General features: G+C 42.1%; 2 protein-coding genes across 5 annotated transcripts in view; both read left to right on the top strand.

The window, feature by feature from the left end:
* The window catches only part of stard9 (StAR-related lipid transfer (START) domain containing 9), a 42855-nt gene extending 27217 nt beyond the window's left edge, over positions 1–15638 (top strand). For both annotated transcript variants that reach the window (XM_071498130.1, XM_071498131.1), the window contains exons 22-32: positions 146–7027; positions 7906–8109; positions 8245–8428; positions 8788–8934; positions 9136–9235; positions 9495–9661; positions 9839–9903; positions 10145–10347; positions 11546–11625; positions 11965–12123; positions 13009–15638. In XM_071498130.1, coding sequence (XP_071354231.1) covers positions 146–7027; positions 7906–8109; positions 8245–8428; positions 8788–8934; positions 9136–9235; positions 9495–9661; positions 9839–9903; positions 10145–10347; positions 11546–11625; positions 11965–12123; positions 13009–13110 — 8293 coding nt within the window. In that variant the 3' untranslated portion in view covers positions 13111–15638. The remainder of the gene's footprint in view (positions 1–145; positions 7028–7905; positions 8110–8244; positions 8429–8787; positions 8935–9135; positions 9236–9494; positions 9662–9838; positions 9904–10144; positions 10348–11545; positions 11626–11964; positions 12124–13008) is intronic.
* Positions 15639–16502: 864 nt separating this feature from the next.
* sptb (spectrin, beta, erythrocytic) overlaps positions 16503–27475 on the top strand; it is a 43203-nt gene continuing 32230 nt past the window's right edge. Inside the window, exons 1-2 of one of the 3 annotated variants that reach the window (XM_071498133.1) lie at positions 16503–16855; positions 24204–24475. In XM_071498133.1, coding sequence (XP_071354234.1) covers positions 24328–24475 — 148 coding nt within the window. In that variant the 5' untranslated portion in view covers positions 16503–16855; positions 24204–24327. Of the gene's footprint in view, positions 16856–24203; positions 24476–26580; positions 27252–27475 lie in introns of those variants that run through there. The other 2 variants (XM_071498132.1, XM_071498134.1) reach the window with 2 other exon arrangements.

Raw genomic sequence — 27475 nt, forward strand, 5'->3', positions numbered from 1 at the left:
TAAACTTCCGTGTTTAACTAACAGGGGCTAATACAGAAAAAATAAAATATTATTCTCTGGCTTTTTGTTTTGTGGCTGCATGCTTGTGTATGAATATTTTCCTAAATTTAGAATGGAATAAGTCTTTCTTTTTTCTCCTCAACAGACACTTCCTGAAGAGAAACAGATCCACAGAGCTGACAAATTCCTCCACGACGTCTGATTCTATCGGCAGCAGGAAGTGGGTTTCGGATGAGTGTCTTCCTCGGGAAAGGACTCAAAGTTGTTCGGGGACTACCTTCTCAGGACAAAGTCAGTCCTGCCGGAGTAGAATTGGCTCCTCTGAAAACATCAGACAAGCTCCCAGAGAGGAAACACAAGCTCGGCCGTGTCGGGAACGACCTGAGAGAAAACCTCTGCTGCCAAACCGAGACCTGTCTTTTAAAAACAGATCAGATCAGAACTCAGCAGTTACGCTGAAGTCACCTCTTGGAACTACTGTGCAGCCGGTCAGAAGTGAAAATATACAAGGATCCACAACAGACAGACCCAGTTCTGACAGTGTCTCTTGTATGACTGTGAGAACACCATCACATGCAGCTGACAGTGGACTAGAAACCATCAGGAAATCTTTCTCTTGTTCTGTGGCGCCCAGGTTAAAAACAGCCCTGTCCAAAGTGTTCAGAAAACCACCATCAGGTTCAAATGGAGGACGACGCCCCAAACCTTTGGGTAGGATAGCAAGCAAATTTCACTGGAGACAAAAAAGAGACAGGAGTCTAAAAGACAGCAGTATGAGCCGAAGCAAATGTGCTATTAAAACAGCCGTCTCATGTGAGGAGCTTGACCAAAGGGCTCTTTTTCAGGACAATAGACAGAGGCGGTGGCATAGTACTGAGGCTCTGATGAAAAAGACAAGCAGATGGGTTGAGAGGCAGGAGGGGTTGGTTGGATGGGAGGAAGAGCAAGAAGAGAGGGATGAAGGAACGTCAGACTGTGAGAGCCTTTTCTCTCTTGATTCCCTGTCCTCTGCTTATGCAACAGCTCTATCAGAGCAGCTGAGACACGAGGAAGCAGCTCACAGTGAAGCAGAAAGCGAAGACAGTCTGATGTCTAAAGACTCCTTGGCTGTGGAGAGCAATGGGAAATATTCTACAACTGAGAGACTTAACCAAACAGTGGTACCAACTTACTCACTGGTGACAGATTCCTCTCATTTATCCATGGGGCCCAATAAGACTGCAGAGAGCAGTTCAGACTGGGGCAGCTGTCAGAAGCCCCAGGTAATCCCAGCAGAAGCATACTGGAGCCAGCAAGGTTCCCCAAAATCAAGACATAAAGGGGAATTTGGTGCAACAAAGAATCCTCTGTCTCAAAGCCCATTAGTAGCAGAGTCCAGAGGCAGTGACACTGTGCACAAATTGACTGAGGACTTTGGGAACATGCAGACCACTTCAACCAGCAGCCCTCGCTCAGTGAGCAGCTGCAGTGTGAGGGAGACAGAAAACCTGCTAGCGCTCACCGATGCATGGTCCTCCACCGATGCAGCAGACAGTCCCAGGATTCACAGAGATTCCCTACCTTTCCAAAGAAAAATGGTGTTCAGACAAGTGGAGAGCAGCAGCAGTAGTTCCAGTCCGACCAGTATGCAGAGCAGCTATAGAAGCTATAGCTCAGCATCCACCAGCACTGAGGGTATAAATTTAACAGTGCAGGAACACAGACTTGTGGTTTCAGGGGAGGCTCCGAGTCTAACATCAGAAGATGCTCTGATCTCATGGGACCAGGAAGGTGTGGAGCAACTAGAGCGAGAGTCAGAAAATGTGGAAAATACAGTTATAGACTCTCCAGACAGCAGCCACAAAAGTCCAGCAACTTTACCCACCTCAGATCAGACCACTTCTGTGTCACACACTGGGATTCCCCACACTACACAGGCAACATCAAACTTGCCTCAGGTGTGTACAGATGCACCTGGTATGTTAGCTGGTGATGTCACAATATCCTGTGACACTGAAATATGCACCTCAGGTTGTCAATCAGTAATGCATTTCTCTACAAATCCTGTTAGTCGAGGCCAAGAAGTGAACGAGATAAGTGCCTTTAAACCATCTGAAGATGAATTACTATGCAATCTAGATGGAACAGAAAAGTTCAAAGATGTACAGCAGTGTGAGTTTGAGGATACCAAAGATTTATCACTTACAAGGGAGGAAACCAAAGGCACTGAGCAGTACAATGCACCACAACAGGAGCTTGTTAAATCAGCTGGTAAAAATTGCAGGAAGAGAAACAAAGACCAACAGGATGCTTTCACAGGCAGCCTGAAAATCCCAAAAAGGAGCAACAGCAGAGAGTTGGTTACTTTCTGCTCGACACCAGTTGGCAGCCAAGAAGATATTTGGCCTGATGACAATAACAACACAAGTGACTCTAAAAGAGAGCAGTCTGCCGTGGAAACTGACAGCCATGGATTTGATTCTGCTTGTGCTGATGGCAGAGTTAGAGAGGACATAGTGGCTTTTGTGGCATCGCCAGTTTCTGATCCCATGAGCAGGAAACTTGGACAGGTCTTTGAGAAGTCTAAATGTGGGTTCAAAAGCAGTGACAATAGTTCTCAGAGTGGTACCTCTGTGGGAGATAGAAAGCTAGTTGAGAAGGGAAATGTAACAATGAAGGAAGTGGCTGTAGAAACAAAAGGTGGAGAATTCCAAATTGATAACCTTAGAAAACATGAAGAAAATAGAAAACACACACGCAAATCTGATGCTATTTGTAGTGCCATTGACCTGAGAATCTCCGAAGTGGTGAAAGAGCATGTGAGACTGTCATTGATTGGTGACAGGACGAGCAGAAGTCAAAGCTTGAATGCTTTAGCATCATATGCATGTCATTTTGGCTGTAATAGTGATGAACATACATTGACACAAAATAAGCTGAGAGATGAAATCAAAGATCAGGTGAAAGATGAGATAAACCTCAGTGAACATGGTTCAGTAGAAAGGAGAAGTGAAGCCACAGTGGACAAGAGTGAGCAGCTGGCATTAGATAAGCTAGCTGAATTGAGGACTAGCCATGAGAGTAACATGCTTAAATCTACTGAAGTAACTCAAAAGATTGACCATGCCCTTAAATTTTCTGTTGGTGCATCAAACAAGCCATTAAACGATCACTGTGTTATCCAAAACACTTCCACCAAATGCAGCAACATCCAATCAAATCTGACCTTTAACAGCCATGGAGAGACAGAGCACTCTGGAAACACTGTTTTGAAACCAGTTAGTTTGTCATCAATGAGTGATTCTGCCTCAGCAAGAAAATGTTTTGATTCTCAAGGAAGCACTGTGGAGAAAGATGCTTTATCTCAAGAATTGAATGATGTAGGTAAACAAAAACTAACTTTCCATCTTAATAGTGCTACAAGTGATGTGTGCTCAGAAAGAGTGGAGAGCCAGATCTGTTCTGATGCCCAAACTTTGGATCCAGATAACCCACAGCTTCGCCAATTACACCATGAAACACCTTCCAACATTGGTGATGGAAAGGTTAACTGTGGATGTGGCCATGTAGCGGCTGTCAGTTTAGGAGCTACCTCCAATGTTAAAGATAAAGATTATTCATACAAACAAAGCTCACCAAAGACGTCTGAACAGCATCTCCAGTATCGTCCCGACACATCTGGAGCCATAATATTATTACCTGATGGAGGAAGTCTTCAATTCGAACCACTCAGTCATAACAGGGATGCATCCTTTGATGAGAACGCCTCTATGACAGGGTTTGCTGTCACTCCTGGTAAAATGGAGACTACAACAGGAGGTAAACTGTCTGTCGCAGCACAGGATCAGTTCAGCTCTACACAAACACAGTCAGATAATCTGAGTCAGACTTGTGTGGTCAATATGAATTACAACAATTTATCAAATTCACAGAGCAAATTTGACCAAGATGCTCAGGTTGACAGTAAAGTAAACTGTGTGATGAAAAATGACAAAGAGACCAACCAATCTGAAGCACAGGTTCCAGAGATTTTGGCAGAAATGAAATATGAAACAAGTATCTATGGTTCCAAACAGCCTCTCAATAAAATACCACAGGGACCTGGTGACAGGAATACAAGTTACTATGGATCTCCCATATCCAGAGAAGATGATGCAAACAAATCTGGTGCTACACAAGGTAGCTTTGCTCTAATGTCTAAAAAGGCCAAGTCCAAGAGGTTCAGAAGGTCTAAGATCCAGACCCATCCCACCTCTTCTTCTGAATCCTCTCTTAAGTCATCAGATGAGGATGAGGAGGATGATAAAACCACTAGAGTGCATCACAACAGGCTCTCATCTAAATGGGTAAAAGTTGCCACTCAGAGTAATTCTAAACAGGAAGTTAGACAGGCTAGAAGTAACAATGCAGATGTTTCTCCGTCATTGTCAGTAAACAAAACCAAAATAAAGACTTGTTCTGCTGGAACTTTGGATAAAAGTGAGGTTAAGTTTAGAAGAGATTACAGCCAAATAAGACACTCGTTACCCTCTCAAGCAATGTCACAAAAGCCAAATGTGGAAAAAATCCTTCCACATGCAAAAAGAAGTGAACCACAACATACACTGAAGTCTCAGGACTCCCCCATGCATTTTGCCTCAAGTGACATCAACCCTTTTGTTCACCAGTGGCAAGACGACGACTCTAACCAGCACTGTTATAAGAACCCGTCATTCGGGAGTGCAGCCGACCTGTCCTGCAAATCTCCACTTTTAAACAGTGCTGAAAAAGGCATGACAAGATGCTGCAGTGTTGACAATGGTCTGAATGGGCAGAACTCTCCTTTCATTTCCCATCTCAGCACATACGCTACCAACAAGGGGCTCTCCAGTACACTTAGCAGTATGGAGGATTATAAGGAGCAGGCAAACGAGTCGTCTCAGCTTACACCCTGTCAACAGACGTCCGCTGATTTTCACAGTCATTTAGCTAATCTCACATTGAGCGGCAGTTCTTCAAGTAATGATGTTCCTGGTGGTTTTGGTAACAACTCCACTCATGTGGATGAAATTATGGATGTGTACTTATCTGCGCGAGAGTCTCAGGCAAGCAAAACACGGACCCGAAGGAGAAGGACATGTGAACATGGCACTCAAACTGAGCATGGGCTTGAAATTGTAAATTTTACTAACAGTGGTAGTGCTCCTAAGAGGAAAGATCGTCACAGAAGGAGCAACACTGATGTACCATCAACACAGAAAACCAAGGTGGACATTAAAGAATCTCCTACGTGGGCCAGCATGGAAAGCATGTCGGCTCATCTCTCCAAGCTGATCAACAGCACCTCAGACCTGCTGGGCGATGTCCAGGGAATAAGAGCAGGCGAAGCTCGCAGGGCCAGTCCGAGGAGGAGTGTAAACTTGTCAAATCTTAGCATGACTTATATTGAGTCTAATGACTGCACTATGAGAGACTGCTCAACTCAAACAGCTGTAGATGTCGGGATCCAGACAGAAGAGCTTTTAACACGAGCAGAGAAGGAAGTCACCGTTCATCAGTCACCCAGTGAAAAGTCCAAACCTCATGAAGTCAATGTGATTGTTAAAGTGATTGGTTCTGAGGCTGTCAGTGTGTCTCAAGACAAGGATGTGCACTGTGTGGTGAAAACTAAAGATGAAAAGATGCAGAGCGTGGCTGACCTGAGGTTGAATGCCTCTGCTGCCTCACAATCAGAGAACGTCCCTCTCAGAGCGCCTCCTGTAAAGACTGCAGCTGAATGTCAAAAACGTGTAAGATCTGCCTCCTCTAGAGGCTCAAAACAAAGCACGTCTGAGCCAACGTGCCATAGAAATGTTGCAAGATCAGAAATCACCCGTAGATCGTCAAGAAACGGCTACCAAGAAAATCACAGCTCGTCTGTAAGAAATGACCCGCCTCCTTGTTCAAAGAAACAGGCTACATACAAAGATCGTGCATCGTCTCCCATTCTGACTGTGGGAGCCAGGTTAAGCTTGAAGCAGAAAGGAAAACAATCAACGCTATGTCCTTTGAAAAATATGGGTGGAAAAACAAACCATGCTTCTGAGGAAGACAGCTCTTTTGTGCCTTGTAGCAAACAGTCAGTGTGCACATCTCCCTCAGACGATGATCAGATGTTCACAGCAGATTGTGATGTTTCCTCTTGTCATTCAGAATCTGTGTCACTTGAGAAGGTGAGTGAAATGAGTTGTTCAAGCCCTAAAGGATCAGATAAATCCTCTTCAATCCTTAGTTCATCACTGGATAGATATACAGACACTGACAGGAGAAATGTCACCATTAAAGACCATGACAACCACCATCACAGTTCAAAATGGCAGATGAGGACTCCCGCTTCTACAAAAGCTTTAACTTTGCACAACCACATCTCCCCCATGTTAAGACAGACTGATGTGCACAAACAGCAAGCTGAAGACGGGCACATAAAACCATCAGGCTACACAAGACCTGCAGCTGATTCTATGGATTGTTGCTCTGATCCCTGCAACCCATCACCTGCCAGCGATAGGACTGTTCAACTTCACGAGGATGACACGGTGTCACTGGCGCCCAGTGAGTGCAACACAGATGTGCTTGTGAACATTAAACCTGTCACCAGCGTGTCCCCATGTCAAGACCACCAGATAGTCCCAGAAGACTTGCCCATGCACAACAAGTTCACAAACTGGTCAGGCATCAACCACCAGAAATCCAAACACTCTAACAAACTGGCTGCATTGCTTACCAACAACCACGACAAGAGCAGGAACTGTGCCGAATGGGGTGAGATAGAAAGTTACGATTCAAATGTTGAGTCTGTGGCACAGAGCGACAGAAGGGCGAGAGAGATAGAGAGGCTGCGACAGGAGAGAGAGCAGGTGATGGCAACGGTCAACCTCAGCATGAACCCAACACCTCTGACCGTGGAGCTGACAGAGGCCAAGCTGCATTATGGGCTGGGAGAAACGGATACGCTGTTGAAGATGCTGTCCCCAAGATCCAGAGAAGAGCCACTGACCTCTGCTCCGACGAAACAGCAGCTTTATGACCGGTAGGATACACATGACCCAAATCCCCTTTATTTTGATTTGATAAAATCTCTGTACTAATTAAGGCTTTGGTGCTAAAATGAGTTTTGGTACCATTATTAAAGCAATACATTTTTCCCAATAACTTTTAGGAATATAAATATTTGTTTAAACAAGTCCCATTTTCACCTCAACAATAAATGCCACATTTCTCAATGCATAATTTTTAATGCTGTCAGATGCTGCAGTGTGTCAAATGACAGTATGAGGGTAGGATACAGAGAAATGTCACCTGAAGCTCTCCTCAGCTGTACTGAGCTTTAGAGTGGGTTTAAGCCCGTTGTTTAGCTGTCCAGCCCACAGCTTTACTGTTCTGATTCACTCACAAAAAAACAAAAAAACATAAAATCTATAGCAGGGTTATCGAAGGACTTTGCCAGTTTTAGATGGTATTTTACTAAAAATAAAGTTTCTTAATTTACATCAGGAAATAACTGATCAAGAATAAGTAAAAAAGACTGAAATCTAGTCAAGTATTTAATTCCAGTTTTCAATACGTTTGATATGATAGGCACATTCCAGACATCAGGAAGACAAGAAGTCGCATGAGTGGAGGTTAATTGGGAACCAATATACAAGAACAAATAACATTGGGGTTTGTAGTGAAAAGGTATTAAGACTTGATAAACGGCCATAAAAGAGTCAGTTCAAATTAAAATTCCTGCAAGCTATACAGATGGGTTATAATTTAAAATTTTGTGAAATTAGATTTTTGCACCTTTGAGCCAATTAACTTTTTTGATTGTGACTCAAATGACCTAAATGTATTGTAAAATTTCCTAAGTGCCTCTTCTTGACCTCACTGGTTTCATTGTTTTTCTGTCTTTGTGATTCTCCTCAGACATCGTCGCAGTATTGAGGGTTTTAGGCAGGAGAGGGAGGAGCGGCTCCAGACTTACCGGAGAGCTCGTAGTCTGAGTCCCGGCAAACATCCTCGCTCCTCTTCTCAAGAGGCTGCTTCATCCTCTAAGGTGTCTCCCACCATGCCCAGTCGCCGTAAAGAATACCTGCAACAGCTCCGCCAAGAGGTGATAAACAGCACCAGGTAAGACACCGGTTCTCCCAAAAGAAAGCAAAGCCCAGTAGCCTTTTGACTCATTAATTTCATACATAAATGTTTTTCAATTTAGTGTTGAAAACGAATATAAAAAGAGTTTTTGCTGAATTATCTGTATGACAGAATACCAAATCCTCCACGAGGAGTGGGCCAGTATCCATCTGACATTGAGCAGTTGTTGCGTGACTACGGCCGAGCCCGGGAAGAAGCCAGGACAGAGATTGCGAAGGCACGAGAACGACTGCGAGAGAGGACTGAGCAGGAGAAGAGGAGGCTTCAGCAGCAGGCCCTGTCTCAGGAAGTAAAGGTCAGTTTGTGTGTCACTGCAGTATCATAATTATTTCATCCAAATGTCAAAACACTTTAGTTCAGACTAAAGTTTTAGTTCAGACCAGTGTCAGAAAGAATATTCTGTGTGTTTGAGTCAGTGTTGCAAATAACAAATATTTTTTATTATCTATCATTTGTCCATTAGTTTTCAGTTAATCAATTGTTTATTTTATGTAATGTTAGAAAATAGTGAAAAGGCTTATTACAAGTTTCCACAGCCCAAGGTGACTTTGTGAGATTAATTGTTTTGTCCAATCAACATTTCAAAACAGAAAATGTTTTGTAAGTTGATTTTTAGGGACTCTCAATTTTATTAATTCACTGTGTGTCGGGCAGGATGACCTGAGGCATCGGACAAGAATCAGTAACAGCACCTTGTGCACCGGATCTAGTCTGAGTCTTTCCTCTGGACCCACATCAGGGTACAACAGTGGCAACACTGTCCAACTGCAGCACATTGACAGACCAGTTCTGTCTGGACAGGTTAGTACATTCATTTTACATGTAATGGTACATTTAAAATACCTGAGATGTAAGAAGTTATAACTGAAAATCCAAGAATGCAAAAGGAATCTTTTGGATGATTGTGAAACTGAAACTAACTCACCTCTGTGTATTTTTTCCTTTTGTTTTTGAATGAGCAACACAGTGGGCAGTTGTATCAGTGTTACTGTTTTTGTTCAGACCACAGGGTTTCAGGATGAAGGGCTGAAGGTCAGGACGCGTCCTCCTATATGTGGTCCTCAGAGTGTGAAGTCACAGAGAGTTTGGCTGTCTGCCCAGGGTAAGGACTAGACAGTGATTCACAAAACTCAAACAGATCATCAAAACTGTGCTCAAATTTGCTTTGGTAAAAAATGTTCAATCATTTTATCAATCATTTTAAATTTAGAAACATAGTAAAGAAGTATATAGTATAGTATAGAAATAAAGTATGTTACAACAGATAACTTTAAAAGAGTCATTTTGCCCCGGCCTGTCACTGGTATGTCTCTATGCTCTCTGTATCTAACTTCTATCCTATCATCCATGTGTCTTATTAGATGTCCACCTTGAGCCTTCTGTCACGGTGTTTGAGCCCCTGGTGACCTCTTCTCCAACACTCCCCACCTGTGCACGTCAGCGCACCCCCTCCTTTGGCTCCTCCTCCTCCATATCCACAACCTATCAGGATATCACATCCACTCTCCTCGGTCGAGCTCTAGCTGAGGTAATGCTGACCTGAGTTCAGAGTTAACCCAAGAAAACCAGTGAAAGATCAAACTGTCAGCCATGGTATTAAAAGATTACCATTACTGAGTGTTTATCATAACGATTCTCCTTGTTTGTAATCGTTGCTGTGAGACATTTTATCTGGTTTAATAGTAACGTTTTTTTTTTCCTATAGGTACGACTAGCATCTGCTGGAGATTTGACCAACCTGGTTACGGGCAAGGCCACGGCAGGCTGGAGGTGAATTCAGTCATTAATCCAAAATCTATGATCTATTTTTATTTTAATCCTGAACAATGGGATCTACTAGCTCAGTATTCCTCCATCAATTCTCTGTTTTGGGATCTGTCTATTCAGGACTTCCTCTCTACTTAATAAATATGAGAATATGCTACTGCAAAGGCTTTGCTTCTGTCCCTCAAAATCACAATTATCATTCAGTTTGCTAATGTATCAATATGTATGTATTGTGTTTATTTAGGTACCAAGGAGAAGAACGAGGTATCCAGGCTTACTATAAGCCCTCCTCCAGCCCGTCTGTCCATGGGTTCTTGGGGTCCGGGGAGCTGGACAGACCCCTGGACAGCCTGTGGAACGTGATCTGCCAGCTGTCCAAGAGCCACATGTACAATCAGTCAGTTCGTTCTGTCTGGACACGACCACTAGATGACAGCACTCAGCTGGGTGACTAAACATCTCTGCTTAGTCTATATGTTCTCCTGGTTTTCATAACTTATTGTCATTAACAATGGTGTAACCCAACGTAAAGTATCAATAATTCAAGAACTCTACTTAGACACAAAATTAAGTTACTTTTCTAATATGCTTGACTTTGTATTTTTATGCCATATTATAATTCTACTGCACGACAGCTCAGTTGGGAATACTGGACTTTTTTCTACACTACATTTATCTGACGGATTAAATACAAGTGTTCAAAACATGAACATCATAAAATTAGCTTAATCATGCCCAACTACATCAATAAATGCTACTTAAAAATTGATGTATCATAAGTAATAATAATAATTCAATATATAATAGTTTAACACTTACAAGGTTCATTTATCTGCATTGAGTATTTTTACATTTGATACTTTTAAGTACATTTTGCTGATCATATTCATAACTTTCACTTAGGCCATACTTACATGTACATTGTCATATTACCAGTTTTCCTGAATAGAAGGATCTGAATTTCCTCTATCACTGTTTGCTTCACCATGAGATGATGCATGTTTAAAAACGTTGCCAGCAAACTCTCTGAAATCCCAGATGCTTGTTACAGTCCAATGCCAGTATTCATGAGACATGAAATCATCTACTCACCAGTGAAGTCATTCATGAGGGGAGCTGATGTAACAGAAAGTTTACCTTGCAAAAATATGTTTTGCAAGAATACAAATTTAGAACAAATACTTATATTTTTGTCTTTGCTGCAGAACTGTTTATATTTTTGCAAGGTATTAATGGACTGTGCAAGTGTATTCACTTTAAATTATGCATGTGCAGCCATTAGCTATCTATAGTACAGTACAGTACAGAGTTTCATTCATCACTGACAAGTTTATTCTATTGCATGACCAACTCCATTTTCACACCTGCTGTATGTCGCGTTTAATACCTTTGCAACATCACCGGGCCTCCATTACATCATCTACACTGCTCTGTTCAAGTGTTTCACCAAAGTCTGTTTTGTTTATTTGTTTGATTATTATAGTCGTTCATCATATCATCTTATAAATGCATGAAATTTTGCCTTTCTTGCTGACTGCGGAAGGTTGTTACATCGACCATTTTTGACCAGTCTGATTCTCTCTCTCTCTCTCTCTCTCTCTCTCTCTCTCTCTCCCCCTCTCCCCCTCTCCGTATTTCTGTTTAGTCTACATACTAACAGATCCGTCCACCTGCCACCTCAGCCAGCCGCGGGACTTCTGCTGCATCAGCACTGAGTCCAGACAGGTAAGCACAGCTGCAATATCACCCAGCTGCTCCTGATGATTACTGCTAGTCGCCCTTATGTCCAGTGAGCATTTGCAGTGTAGCCAAACACAAACTCAGGCCTTAGTTTGAAGGAGAAAGTTCCATTTGCTGTCATTAGTGTACCGTGAAACCAGGATCGGATGGCGCTGTCTTTTGAAATTAAGACAATTTAACAGCACACAGAGAGAGAGTGGGTGTTGATGAAACAGAGTCAGCTGTGGGTTATCAGTTGGATTTCAGCATGCAGCTGCCTCTTGGCTGATCAAAAGGCTGTGCTGCCTGTTTTATTGATAGTTTTCTTCTCTCTCTCTGCCTCAGGGTGGTTTGTGCGTGCTGGCAATGCAGTCTGTGTTCGAGGAGTCTCTGCCTCGTCCCAGCGTCGATGCTGTCCGAGGGGAAATGATGCCCAGTTGTTGGGTCCTTCAGCCAATTAGACGTAGTGGAAAAGAAGTCACCAGGGTCTTCTACCTGCTGCAGGTGAGATAAAGTTTCTATAAACTAATTGGCTGGCTGATAAATGTGTTGTGCTCACTAGCAGCACCACCTTTTAACCGCCAGCAAAAGCACAGATGTTTTAATCAGCAAAAGCCCCCTCTGACGGATAAAGGTAGTGTGTGCGAATGTGGGAATTTTTCAGTCTCAAAACACGTGTTTAAAATGCTTTTGATGCAGACTTTGGATAAAAAAACAACATCGATGGACCACTTCTGCCTGACCACTACAATACGAATGTGGAGGTGCTGTGAAGCATTTAAACTCAACTGGCATTACTTAGTAGTTTAATTATGAGTCCATGATTTCTTGCTTTGTAATCAGTTCAGACTTTAATATAAAATAAATAGTGAGATTGGAGTGGCCAGCTAGCAAGTTGTGGGCAGCCATCTGATACAGATTTTGCTCTGCAGCAACATATATTTCACTTTCTGTTTTGATTCCAGAGTTGATGTTTATTGTGGGAACAGATGAATCCCAGGGAGATTTCAGCTGCTACGGCAGAACCTAATGGGGAGCCAATAAAAGAAACAAAAAATAAGCAAATAAACAACAGCACAGCTGTTAGTGGGGTTAAGGTCATTTGACATCTAGCCATCTATTAAAACTGGATGAAATTTTACTTGAAAGTAAAATTTTTATAGATAATAACCTATATTTTAATGGTGTTTTGATGACAATATTTTCAACATGACTCATGTTGTCAATAGTTAAAAGCTGAAATCTCTGTCTCACAAATTCACAAGTGAGATTTATTTGCTTCCATCTTTGATCCGGATTCATCCATAGGAATCATGGTTGGCGGGGGATACTGAATGTGAATGAATTTGCTGTATTATTCTGTTACTTAGCCTTTCTCATCTCCCTAAGGTGGACCTAGGCACTCCATCTTTTCCTCCCCGACTCTTGAACACCGTTGCAAGAAGACAGGCAGCCATCATCGCTGATCTTGACATTTTCCTCGCTTCGTAAATCCGCCGGACAGTTGAAGACTCATCGGCTGTGAGCACTTAGACTGAACTCTCTCCAGCATGGAGTTAGTCTGTCTTCTGAATTTGCACCTGAATTTATTTACTTGACTTTTTCTGTTTCAAGAGCACTGTCATATGTTGATTCCCAGCTACAAAGTCAAAGCAGCTTCTTTTGTATTTTTTATAAAATGTTATAACTGTATTTTTGTATTTGTACATATACATGAATGCTTTTAACAATCATATCCTATTTTACCAAAGATTGATTAGAAGTCTGCAGGAATAATTTGGCCCGGCATGTTTAGTCTTTTGCGTTCAGGTTTAGACAGATTCATCAGTTCATTCATTTGGTGAAATAGCTTGACACTTCTGTTATAACCTGGTAAGTACAAGCCATTTAACTTCCTTCATGCCTGTTAGCAGTATGGTGTCTTTCGAGTCTTACTACAATGTAAGGTGGACAGTGTGTCCCCAGTGTGTATTTTCCGTCCATCTATGATAGATAGATGCAGCCAGATTTGTAGTTACAAGAACATGTCAGTACCCCTGAGATTACAACCAGATACAGAAGGCAGCATCACTATGTACCAGATCTGGGGTCGAGCTGTTTTTGTGAATTCTTGGCTTATTGTAACCTGTGTGGGTAAAAGAATGAAAGACATTTGCCAGATATGGAAGCTGGAACATTGAGACACATTTACAAGGGGAAAGTATTAGTAAATTTCTTTTTTTTATGAAAAAAAGTATAAGTGTCCTGACAGGTTAAACCACATCCAAACACATGAAGGAAATATTTGCAAACATCGTTCATCCTGATCTGTTACTGCACATGGATATACTTATATCCCCAGACACTGCATATTTAAACCACTTTAATTCTGCAGAAAATGAACTTGAAATGTCTTTCAACTTTTTTCGGCAAAAGGGGACTGTACAAAAATAATTAGGGGAGACAGGGGGTCAGAAAAGTTATATGGTGCAGACATTTTAATTCTGACTGAAGGTAGAGTAGCCTTGTCTTATTTTTTTGGCAGAGCAGTGGATGGTCTTTGATTTTTCTCAAACTAGATTAATATTTTATTTTAGCTTTCCGTTGTCAACCATAGTCCTAAAGATGCACAAGTTTGTCTCTATCAGTGTTTCATTTTTAATGCATGTGCCTTGCTTTTTGAGAAAGTGAAATATAAGGTTCAGCCCACCACCCTACCCTAATATTTGTTGTACAGCTCCTAATCTCTGTATTGGATAGTAAGGCGGTTTGTTGAAGGAATTCAAAGAATTATTTATTTAGTCTTAGGCTGTTTTTATGTGTTTATCTGTAGGAGCACTGCAAATTTTAACCACTTAGCAGCTCTCTCTCTTTCTCTGTACATCTAAAGACAATTTTGTAGCAAAACGGTGAGAGGATGAGTTGGAAAGTCGCAAACCTTTTGGTTTTAGTAAGTCAAAAGGCAAATAGACAGATCGACTTCCAACCAATGGTCACTGGTTCAAGCCATCTGGCCTGCTAAAGTGTCCGTGAGCAAAATACTGAAGTCACCCACCAGCTTCAGAGATGATGCTCTGCAGCTGACCCAGACATCTGACCTCCCTTTTCTCATTAGTACTTTATGGTACCCCAGATCTGCATAAGCTGTTTTGTAAGGGCCTTTGTTCTCACCTTTTTCTGAAGTCTGTTGTATTTATTTTGATCCTCCTGCCTTCTGTTTGAAATGCTGTTGAATGTGTTTTATATTTGCCTTTTATGAGCAAAGCGCGGTGCTGTGTTTACAGCTGCTTGCACAAAACTGTTTATGCATTTATTAATGTTACATATTAAAAAGGTGGGGTTTTTTTGTTTGTTTGTACCGTGTTGAAACTATGCAGAAGCTGATCAAAAGGCTGGACTGCCCTCAGTCAAAGCTGGGTCAGCTGTGTTCAGATATGAAGCCATATTATTTACAGTAGTTGAAGGTTCAGGGCTGTTTGGGTTCTGCAGCTGCAGCGCTCAGTTTGACACTAAAGACGTTCCCGAGGGAACCAAAGAGTAAGAGACAAAAATACTGAAGACACAGAGTGAAGAAACGTAAAGACGACTTTTGTACTGATAACTTTTGTATGTGTATCTATATTTTCAAATGCTCATTCATTGTGTAAAAAGCATTATTATTTATGTTTTCAGTGTGTTGTAAATGTATTTTATTATAAACACTCTGCTTCCTGTGTCTAATAAGATGTTATTTGTTATTTGGTTGTTTTTTTTAAAGAATACAATACATTTTTTTTAAAGTGAATTGTTTGTTTTCCTATTTTTGGACTTGTTTATTGTCTGTTTATGTGAAGGCCTGTCACAGTACTTATCACAAGATGTCAACAGATGATCAGAATCTTGCCCTTTGAAAAACAGTTTGTGATTTTAACAATAATGTTTCAATTTTAGACTATTTTTAGTCGAGCAAAGTTCTTGTACAGCTGCATATGTTTATACTATAATTTTTTTGTAAAATCGAAAATCTGTTTTGTAGAATAATATTTTAATATTCCTCACAAGTTAAGTGTCTTTTTGGTTGTTTGTGCTGAGCACCAGTTACTGTCATCACTATTAGTGAAAAAAGTCTGACAGTATCCAGGTCTAAGTGCTTGACCCAGCTTTTGTTTCAGTTTTGTTTCAGTTTCAGTTGTTTTACAGGATGAAACTTCATTATGTTACTTTCTGTACGTTTTAAAACTGTCTATTTTAAACACAAATGATAGAGATTCAAACTGAAATTATAGAGAAATTTAACTGTTAAATTCTTACACTACAGTATTTCATTGAAGTGATTTTAAAAACATATGAAATACAGTGATGTCATTTAAGTTTCTAATTCAAATTGTGTTTGACAGAAGAAGAGAGAAGTGCTATTTGAATGACACCAGTGATGTGAGCTGCTTTGTTTAGTTTTGTTAGTTAGGGACACCTGTTCAATCAAAATTCCTCAGAAAAATATAATTTGTTATATTGTTATATTGTTATATTAATGACAATATATAAAACACCGTGGTAATAATAATAATAATAAGCATGTCTTCACAGGAGGAGTTACAGCTACTTTACAGCCTTATAAACTGTATACTCATTGTTTATGTCTATAAAAGCTACAGTTGAAGTAAAGTGCTTCCACTAGTGTTTCTCACACTGTACGTGACGTGATCTGACAGGTGTTTTCACCAGGTGTTTTCACCGTGGAGTACCTGGTGGACATCCTCCTCCAGACCTCTCCTCTCCGCCCTGCGTGTTAGTGACACACAGTGGAGGGGACATTTCTGAGAGGGTCTCAGTGGGTGGGTGGTGGTTGTGTGTGCGATTAGAGCCCGACCGGGGTGGAGCTGAGGCTGGGGGTGGGGGTGGGGGTGGAGGGGTGTACAGGAGATCACAAGTGCCTCTGCCATTTAGAGTCACCAGCTCTTGTCAGGAATGTCCGTCCCCTGCGCTCACAGATCATGTACTGGATGCGCCCACTTTATTTTTAACCCGGCAGGGTGGGTCAGTCGCTGGCTTTCGGGAATGACCGTGGACCCTCGTCCCCAGTGCAGGACCGCGCCCTCCCCGCAGCGTGGAGACCCCCGTCCTCTCTGACCAGGACAGCGCAGCTTCAATGGGATTATAATTGGTTTACTGGCAGGGAGAAGACTCAACGTAAACACTCTCGGACAGGACAGGACGACATCCAGAAGCAAGTGAGTGTGAATCCAAGGCAGAGCCAATGCGCCATTGTTGCATGAAGGTATTGATCTTTGGCCAAATAGCAGCTGTCAATAGTCACTGAATGGTCTCGCTCCATTAACGCTGCTTTTGTTTGCAGTTGTTTGTTGATGAGTTACAAGTTTCCTCTGAACCACCTGTTGGACCAGGCTGCCATGTTGAATAATGACGTCGATTTAAAAGTAATAGACTCGCCTAGTAATTCAAATGAAGTGTTGTGTTATCAAAATCAGCCTCTATTTGTTTTTTTGAAGCGACACCTTTGTAGATTCCTGCGCTATCAGTTTGTTATCTTTGTCTCAGGGAGGCGCGTCCGTGAAATTGCGCACAGTGACGCCGCTGCGCGTGTCCGCGGGTGGAAAAAGTGCGCTTTCCAAAAGTTTAGTGTTTGTTAACCAATGGTGGAGGATGTGTTAGAATTTTTTTTTACATAAAGTGGCGAAAGTGCAATATGAGAATACTTTACTGCAACTAAAAGACTTTGCTTTGAAAATGTGACTTTAGAAAAAAAAAAAAAACCCACAAAAAAACTTCTTTACCAAAGTATTTACAATCAAAGGTAAAACCACTCACTGAAAAAGACCCCTGTCAGTTTTAGGCTTTCATATATTGCTGGATTATTATGACTGACGCCTTAATGTGTAAGTAACATTTTATTGTTGCATCTGTATTGTTCAGCTGTGAAATAAATGTGGAGTGTAAAGGTGTTTATTAATATTTCAGAGGGGAATGTTTTTATTTTCCTCTGAAATGTAAAGAAGCCTACATAGCACAATAGAGTGGAAACACTAAGGTAAAGTACCTCAAATATTTTATTAGCTGCAGTGCTTGAGTAAATGTACTTAGTTACCTTCCACCACTGGTGTTGATCTAAATGACAGTACTTCACACTGTTGCATGTTGTCTTTCTTTATCTCTCTCTACGCTGCATGTTGCGCCCCTGGTCGAGAACAGTGTGTCTGCTTCTGAAAAATGAAAAGTTCCCTCGCTCCAACCAGACGTTCCCCCTTTATTCCCCTTAAAAGGACAAGTGTGAGTGTGTCGCTGTGTCTGGACATGGAGGAACCTTTGTGTAAACACACTCCAGGAATAGTTTACTATCAATTCTTTATAACCTCTCACAAGATCAGGCTCAGTTTGTTGCAGTCAAAACAAAACTGACCACAAAAAGGAGGTTTTTTTTTTTTTTTCACAGCTTGTTTACAGAATCGATGCACAGTATCGATTATGCTAAACAGAGTGTTTTTACACTAAATATTCCCCGTGTGTTTCCTTGTAGTTTGTTAAAATTCATGACATGTGGTTAGTTTGGTGTTGATGTTGCCAGTTTGAAGAGAAAGTTCGAGCTGCAGTCTTTGTAGGTCACTGAGTGAAGTAACAAGCCTCCTCCTCCTCCCCTCCTTCCATATTGATCTCTTGTGTTTATGTCTCAGATTTACCACAGGCCTTCCTCTCCTCAGTCCAGTTGCTGCTCTTACTGCTACAGTTTAACACACACACACACACACACACACACACTGTAGGTCACACATCTTGACCACACCCATCTCTTATTTCATCCTCTCCATCTGACTCCATGCTACTCAGAATAACGTGCTCGCTGTGAGCCAACTAATGCGTTGTACTCAGGCATCAACGTAGTGTTTACTTTCAGCTGGGAGCTTAGTTGCCACGATTATTATTCATCTGAGGCTTTAATTTGATGTTTACGATGTACATATTTGTTTATAATGTAGTTTGTAGTCACAACAAAGGGGGGAAATGGGTGCAGTCAATTAAAATCACAAGCAGGAAAAGGTCATAATCAAAGTTTTTTTTCACACATCATAAACAAGGCTTTGTGTTGTCGTCTTTAGAGAATTTCAACTCAGCAAATGTGTTAAAAATTTCATTCACACCTTTTAACTATTCTTCCAAGTGCTCCAAAGGCAACCATTTCCAGATCCACATCCACACAAATCAAAACACATGTGGCATCATTGTAATTTCCAGCAAAAAGAAATGTAAAATGTTTTTTTTTCCTCCACCAAGGTCAAGCAACTCTTGGATATCTGGAGAAATCCCAGCTGACATTTTTATCATCCGTTCTGACATTTTGCAGCTTTTGAGAAATTATCCAGAGCGTCTTACTCATCAGCTCACAATGTGCAGCCGTTTACTGGACCATGTGCTGAGAACTTTATCTACTGCAGGTGATAGAAAGAAACACAAATGGTGTCAAGGCATTATATCATTTGTCTTATCAGTGGAGCCAATAGCAGCTTAAGTAGATGTTATCTCTATCAACCTGAAATTATGCTCAATACATTGTAATGGTAACACTAATAATATGAATTACAGTGCCATTAGAACATTTATGTGTCATTAATATTAGCTTTGTGAAACTCAAACCCTTCTAAACTTAAATGTATTGATCAATCAAGAAGTCAATTGCCAGAAAACCTGCATTTTCATCACTGTTTCACCATTTGGGTCATTTTTGAAGGAAAAACGCAGAACATTTGCTGCTTTTCTCTGTTTTATAACTTTGTAACTTGCATATGTTTTGGCTTTGGACAGTTATCTGGACAGACCTTGGATCTGGGAGCTTGCAATTGTAATTCTTCCTTGTCTTTTTTAGCCATGTTAGCAGTCAGTCCACCGCTTTGTCCACTCTGTTTGAGACATCTACACAACCATTAGATGAGTTGGCATGATATTTTTTACAGATTCTTGGTCCCCAGATGATGACTCCCACTGACTCTGGTGATCTGGTGACTTTCCCTCGCCACCAGCAGGTCAAAAGATTCCACTCATCCTGTGAAATATCTCAAAATATACTGTATGGATTGGCATAAAATTTGATAAAAGACATTCATGATTGCCAGACGATGACTCCTTATGACTCTGGTGATCCTCTGACTTTTCAAACAGTGCCACCATCGGGTCAAAATTCACATTTGTCCAATATTTTGGTTCATGTGCAAATACTTAAAAAACCTATGACATTCCCATCAGCCTCAGCTGTAGTTTGCGTTGAGTGCTAATTACTGAATTGCATTGCAAATAACATTGTTTTTGTGAGAATGTTAGCATGTTGGCGTCAGCATTTACTGTAGCAACCTCACAGAGCTGCTAGCATGACTGTAGACTGTTGTTTTCCAGTATTTGACAATTGAAAGACTAAATTATTGGTGACCATGAAAATAACAGTAATAACATTAGTTGGTAATGAAAGCAGCTGTTAGTTGAAGCTATAATAGAAATAGTGTATATTTCAGTAATGAGTTAGAGGTGTACAGGTACTGTTTCAGCCCTCGCTCAGCTCTTTGTATCATTGACAGGATCTTATTCGGAGGTCTTAGATGTTTATTTGACATTGTGGCGACTTGGAGCTGACGGGGTGACCCACTGTGAGTGAGCAGGTATGTAAGAGTTCTGCCTCTCGCTCAAGGACACCACAAGAGGACACTTGGCTATTGACAGACACACAGTTGCTGTGGCAGGCAGTGAACTTGTGACCTTTCTGTCACAGGACAGCCATCTTGTCTTGATACAGCTCTAAATGGAGCCTAGTACAGTATCACTGTGTGTAAGTCTCAGCTCAAACACTTAATTTGCTGTGGTTTGTGTTTGGCAGCTAAGTCGAGCACTCAGTCGTCAGACACGATTAGAGTCTTATGGGTTTTGTATTCAGCTGACAGCTTGTGGATACAGGAGTATGCGTAAAGCGGTGTTGGTTTTGTGCAGGATGAGTGTGTTGTGCAGTAGTTCTGTCCAGGTTGTGTGTGAGGTGATAAGGGAATCCCCAGCGGTGGGTGGAGCGTCCCCGCGCTGATAACAGCCGTCTGCAGAGGACTGATACTGAGCAGGAGGAGGAGGGACACCTGTAGGATGCCATCGTTGTGCATCACTGATGGCCTCTTCTCTGAATGCACCGGACAAACATCCTGTGTAGCCACGTCGTGAGTTCATGACATAAATTTAGGAATGGTTGAAAGTAAATTACTACATTTACTGAAGTACTTTACTGTACCCCAGCTTTATGAGCTGCAGCATTAAAGTGGTAACTAACCCTAAGCCTGTGTACATTCATGCATCTAGAATTGTAATCCATCAATAGAATACAATACATTTTCCTGAAATGGACCAATGAAATGCAATGACTTAATGAGTAGTTTACATTTGGCAGTGTAACCATACACTCAGTGAGCATTTTATTAGGAAGACAATATTTATTCTGGGTTGGGTCTCAAAACAGCCTCAGGTCTTCATGACATTGATTCCACAAGATGTTTGAAACATTCATTTGAGATTTTGCTCCATGTTGAACTCGTTGTCAGATTTTTGCTTTGTGACATGGTGCAATATCATGCTGGAAGTAGCCGTTAGTAGTGGTGAAATTATGGCCATAAAGGTTTGCATATGATCAGCAACAATACTCAGATAGGCTCTGGCAATGAAACCATGACTGTCAGTCAGTGGAACAAAGTGTGCCAAGAAACGTTTTCCACACAATTACCCCACCACCACCACCCACCTGGACTGTTGATACAAGGCAGGTCGAGTCCATGGATTCATGCTGTCAACACTAATTTTTTCCTACCATCTGCGTATCTCAGCAGAAATCCAGATTCATCACACCAGGTGATGTTTTTCCAGACTTCAGCTGTCGAGTTTTGGCGAGCCTGTGTCCACTGCAGCCTTCGATTTCTGATTTCTTATCTGACTGGAGAGGAACCTGATGTGTTCTTCTGCTGTTGTAACTCATTCACCTCGAGATTCAACATTATGTGCATTCTGCAAAGCTTTTCTGCTCACCACAGTTGTAAAGAGTGGTTATCTGAGATACCATAACCTTTGTTTTTTGTCAGCTCCTACCAGTGTGGCCATACTGACTTCTCTCATCAACAAGATGTTTCCGTCCACATTGCTGCGGCTCACTGGATGTTTTTTTTTGTTTTTGGCTCCTTTCTGACTAAAAACTCTAGAGCCTGTCGTGCATGAAAATCCAAGGGGAGAGATATTCAAACCAGCCCATCTGGATGTCAACATCTGCGTGACTTAATGCATTGCACTGCTGCCACATGATTGGCTGATTGAGTGCATGAATAAGCAGGTGCACAGGTGTTCCTGATGAAGTGCTTAATGAGTTTATGTTAATATAATGACTGTATACTAATACTTTTGAGTAGGAACAGTTTTTCAGATACCTACACTGGTATGGTTTGCAGATTTTCATGCAAACCATATGATTATCTTTTAAAGAATGATGAACTGTTATAGATCGAACTACCCAACATAAGATAAAGTATAAAAATTATGTAATGGCTCTTGCATGTTAACACATCAGTAATAACAATGTTGTGCTTAATTTGGCTTTAGAGTCAACTTGAAGTATATTGGATTATTTAGTTTAGTGTCATGAAATCACAGTGATGTGTTCAGATTCTTAAGTAAACTACTTAATTATTTAAATTAACTTAAGTACTTAAGTTAATAAACAATGTCACAGTGAAAAATGAGTCCATTCCAAAAAATAAGTCCTGCACTGAAAAAAAATTACTTCAGCAAAATATATTCCAGTAAAGTTCTCACTACACAGACCTCTGTCTGTGTTATATTAGTGAGATACTACTGGATTGTTATTTTTGGGGAATTAACACATAAACAGTATTTTAATGTAGCTGCTTACAGTGGTAATAACACCATGTGTTTTATATACTGTTGTGTGGCCTAATGTCCTGTATAACAATACATCATATTTTATATGCTCATTATGGGTTTTTAAAATTTGAATCTGCAAAGTAACTTCTGACTACAGCCAAATAAACGTAGCGGATAAAAAAGTCTGATTGTTTCCTTTGAAGAGCAGTGGAGTAGAAGAATAAAGTAGCATTTAAAATACTCAGGTAATGTCCCTGTAAATACCTCACAATGGTGCTTAATAGGTTACTTCAGTTACGTGCAAATACACACACACACACACACACACACACACACACACACACACGCACGCACTCACAGTTCAAACTACGTGAGCTGCATCATTCAAAAGAAGGCGGTTTCGTCATGTTCTGCAGTGCAGAGGGGTTGCCCTCCCCCTGTGTGACATGATAAGAGAGCTATGCTGCGCCCAGATAGAGCTATCAGAGCGGTTACCCTTCAACCCGCCATTCCATGTAAAGAATACACAGACACACTGCAGGGTGACAGTTGAGCGAAGTGACACACACACAAAATGGAGATTGTGAGGGGCACAGGAGCTCGTGGGGCCAGTGTGACGGCTATGATAGGTGAGATTCCTGTTTAAAAATATACCTGTGCCACATTTGAGATCACATAGCTTTGCCCAAATTGCCAAGATTAAATTCTGGTGCCAGGTATAGCTGCAGCTCCTCCTCACTGGGATTCATAAAACGGAACTTAACACTCGAATAAAAACTAAACTGCAGTAAGATTATCCTCCCTCCAAAGAAAGCCGGACTTTCCAATCAGCATCATTTTCCTCTTTTGTCCAAACACTATGGCTTCAAATAACGCCTATTTTCATTATTCATTATTGATTTCTCAGATAAATCAACTGTTCGTTATCTATAAAACATTAGAAAGCAGTTAAAAATGTCCATTACATTGTCCCTGAGGTCCTGTTTTTGCAGGAAAAGGAAAAGCAGCAAATCCTCACAGTTGCTCATCTGGAACTTTCCAATTTCAGGCATTTTTGCTTGAAAATGACTGAAACAATTAATGAAACATCAAAATAGTTGCAATTTAACTTCCTGTCGACTAAATGATTAATCAACTAATCATGTACCCCTACCCTGTACCCCTTCGTAACCCTAAATACTAGTGTGTTGTTGGGATTTCCATTTGTTTGGATGATGAAGCTGGCAAACAGTGCATCAGTCATCAGTTTGCTAAAAGTTTGATCAGTCAGAATCAATCCTCAGTGATTAGGGTGAAATATCTTTTTTTCAAACTCCTTATATCAACCTACATTTGTCTGTTTTGTTACATCTGTATATTTGTATTATTGTACTTAAAACCTCCCTCCAGTCATGTTTTTAAGACACATGATGTAACACAGAATCTGTGAATATGCAAGTTTTTTTAGTAAATGTCAGCCAAAGGTTTCATATTTAATATGAGCACAGAGAAAATCATCAGCAGATGAATGTGAAAACATTCAAACATTCAAGTGACATCACAATAAAACAACACCTTTCTGAGTGGAAGGGGACTTTAAACGTCATTCTCTGCTATTTCATGCTGATGTCTGATATAACTGTTATAATTCAAGTTGTCTCAGTCTTGTATGTGCTGGCCTCCAGTTAATCATCATAATCAATCATAATGACACCTCTACTGTACGTCCTCCCCCTGTGTTTCAGACTACCTGCAATACTCCAGGTCCATCCTGCCATTTCTTCTTCTCCGCTCATCTCCATCCTGATCCAGAGCACCTGAGGACGCCGGCCGCCGTCCCCCCACCTGCTTGCCACCCTGGCTACCGCCATGACTTCCACCACAGACTTTGACAATGCGGAGATCACGCAGCAGTACAGCCGCATCAACACCCGCTTTGACCTCTCTGATGAGGAATTAGATAATGACAACAGCTCTGCCAGGCTGTTTGAGCGCTCACGCATCAAGGCCCTCGCAGGTGAGTGACTGCATAGTAAACAGGCTGCGTCCCGTCCTCTCTGAGGCATTTGTGTGGCACATTTTTGAGATGACAGTGCCTTTTTTAAGAGCGTGGGAAGGGCAGAAAGGATGAGCTATAATGGGTGTCTGTTTAACTTTGGCAGGGTTGAATAGGCTTGAATTAAACACTGACCTTCACTCAAATTTAGTCAAAAAATTACAAAACCACACTCCAGACAGTCCCTGATTTTGCTTCAGGTGTTGGTGTGTGTGTGTGTGTGTGTGTGTGTGTGTGTGGCTGTGTGTATGTTTCTCGTGGTGTAACACACTCCCAGCAGCTGAGCCTTGACACCGCTCCGCACCCTCTGCAAGTAACTGGGATCACTTGCACATTCCCAGAATGTCCCCCGACCGACCAATCTGGACAGCTGCCCTGCCCGTCTGCCTCCCATAGCACAGATCTCTGGCATTTCTGGCTAAGCTGGTAAGCTGCGACCCACCTGTGGGCCGGCTGCTCGGGGCTTTAAAATAGCAGCGTTTCTGTGGTGGGAGGAAGCGTAACAGGAACGGGAGAGTTGAGGGTCACACGATGTTCATGTCTGTAAAGCTGCAGACACAAGAGAGGTCAGCCACAAGGTGGTAAAACACAAACTCCGGTTGTGTGGAGAAGGGGTTTCTGGGTAGAGCTGGGTCTAGTGCAGATATGATATCTAAGTTTTGATGCTAACACCAAAATGTTAACTTTAATGACAACACTTTTTCTACAAAACCTTTTTTTAATTAACAAAAGAAATTCTCAAAGGTCAAATATTATGATGTTTAAGCTTAAATTTGACATATTACCACTTTTTAAAGTTAATATGATGGACATGCATTTGCATTAACTGATGGGAATCAGCTGCTTTATTCATTGTTTTACAATTATTGGCATCAGTTGTTTGGCAACCAGCTGACTAGCAACCTCCAATTCTTGTTTTGCAGGTGTACATGCTACGTTTGCAAATTCTGCAGCTCACCCATCTCCCATCTTCCAACAATAACTTTAAGTATTATTCACATTACTGAGATCTAATTTTCATGCATGCGTTTGCTTCATCTTCAAAGAGCAAAGTCCTCTTCCAACAGATCTAACTGCACCATCATTTGTTAAAAATACCTTGATGCAAATGTCTCTGATTTAAATAGAGAGACAGTGAAATAATGCAATTACATGGAATGGCTGAAAAAATAGGTCATAACAATGGGGATATAATGACTCACAATCAAGAAATATCTGATCTGAACATCAATGCCAGTTTCCAGTGCTCAAAGCCACAGACACACTTCAGTAGGTTGAGTTTCCAGCTCTGCGTCTGTGTGGCCAAAATGTTTAAATCATGTCCAGACCGTTTATCGGACAGTGCTCTCACCACTTTTCTTGCTGTCTCTTTCTGTCTCTTTAAGTGATGTAGACTTCTGTGTGGGTGTTGGTGATATTGTGTTAGAGTGCTGCTGCACTGATGTTTCTGTAATGTAATCAGTGTTTCCTGTCAGAGAGAGAGAGAGAGAGAGAGAGAGAGAGGGAGAGGGTGAAAGGAAGAGTGGGAGAAGGAGGGAGGAAAGTGAGGAGAGAGGCAGGAGATGAGAGACGCTCTGAATGACACCCACTGCTGATTTACAGCTTGTGAACTCAGAAATATGCACCCAGCATGTCCTCGAAGCGCACACACAACGTATAGAGTGTCCAGTCATTTACACTGCTCATTATAAAAGTCAAAAAAAAAAGACACATACCTTTGAGACAGGTAGTTTTATGTTGCATTATTGGCACGGGAAATCACAACTGTGACAGTCGTATGCTTCAAATGCAGTGATGTCACGACTGTGTGGGAGTGCTGGGGAGAGAGAGGGAGTCGTGGGAGCACGTGGACGTATTGAAACATATTGTATGCATGGATGGGGATAGAGAAACCACTCTGAACTGAAGCGAAGGCTGCCTGAGCCCTTGTGCCGCCTGAGAGTGGAGGCACAGCATCATCACAGCAGCAGTGAGGAGAGAGTGAGAAAGAAAGAGGAATAAGAAGGAGGGAGGGAGGGAGGGAGGGAGGAGGAGTGAGCACGAGAGGGATCTGGAAAGGAGGACAGAGAACCAAAGAGACAGAGAAGAGGAGAGGCGCGGAGAGCCAAGGTCCTCTGCCAGCTCCAGGCTGCGTGTTGTTGTTGTTGTTGTTTGGGGGTCAAGATGAGCAGCCCGTGCCTGCTGCGCGCTGCCCCTATAAACCAACCCCGGCTCCGAGAGGTCAAGATCAGCCTGAAGGCCAGCAGCAGGGAGACCACAGCCATCCGGAGCAGCAGCGGAGGGACCAAGGAGGCTGCCAGCCGGCCCTATGCCCCGGCAGAGAAAGAGGCCCCCGTGCGGGTTGGCGTGAGCAGCAGCCGGAGCAGGAGCACCCCACCGGTCAACCGGGCCCAGAGACCCGAAAGCAGGAAGACAGCGAGGGGAAGCGGTGGCAGGCAGCAGGAGCCAGAGCACCACCCGGAGAGGAACGGCAGCCTCCTGCATGTCCCGCTCACCGTGGCGCCCGCCGTGGGACTCTCCCCCTTCTCCTCGTCCTCTTCCTCGTCCTCCTCTTGCACCCCCAGACGTCAGCGGCCCTCTCACCCTAACCGTCCCCCTCCCCCCGCCCCCTTCCACTCCACCTCCTCCTCCTCTTCCTCCTCGGCCAAGAGTATGAAGCGAGCACGCTGGCTGAGTTACAGCACCTCCAACATCTGTTTCAACTCCATCCTGGATGGACGCTTCAGGCAGTTGCAAGGTACAGGGTCCTGGTGGCAGAACCGTGTGTGTGTGCGTGTGTGTGTGTGTGTGTGTGTGTGTGTGTGTGTGTTTGAGAGTTTGTCCACCGTCTCCTGCCTCAAAGATGACAAAGACAACACTTTTCCAATCATGCCCCTCCCTTCCCCAACTTGTGCTTGTGTGGGGGCCAGGATGGGATTGCAGGGAGGTTGGGCTGTGATGTGAGTAAGTGTGAGGTTAGTC

Source organism: Trachinotus anak, unplaced genomic scaffold, assembly GCF_046630095.1.
Source record: "Trachinotus anak isolate AG129_WGS33_773 ecotype Australia unplaced genomic scaffold, CSIRO_AGI_Tana_v1 ptg000015l, whole genome shotgun sequence".
NCBI classification, from domain to species: domain Eukaryota; kingdom Metazoa; phylum Chordata; class Actinopteri; order Carangiformes; family Carangidae; genus Trachinotus; species Trachinotus anak.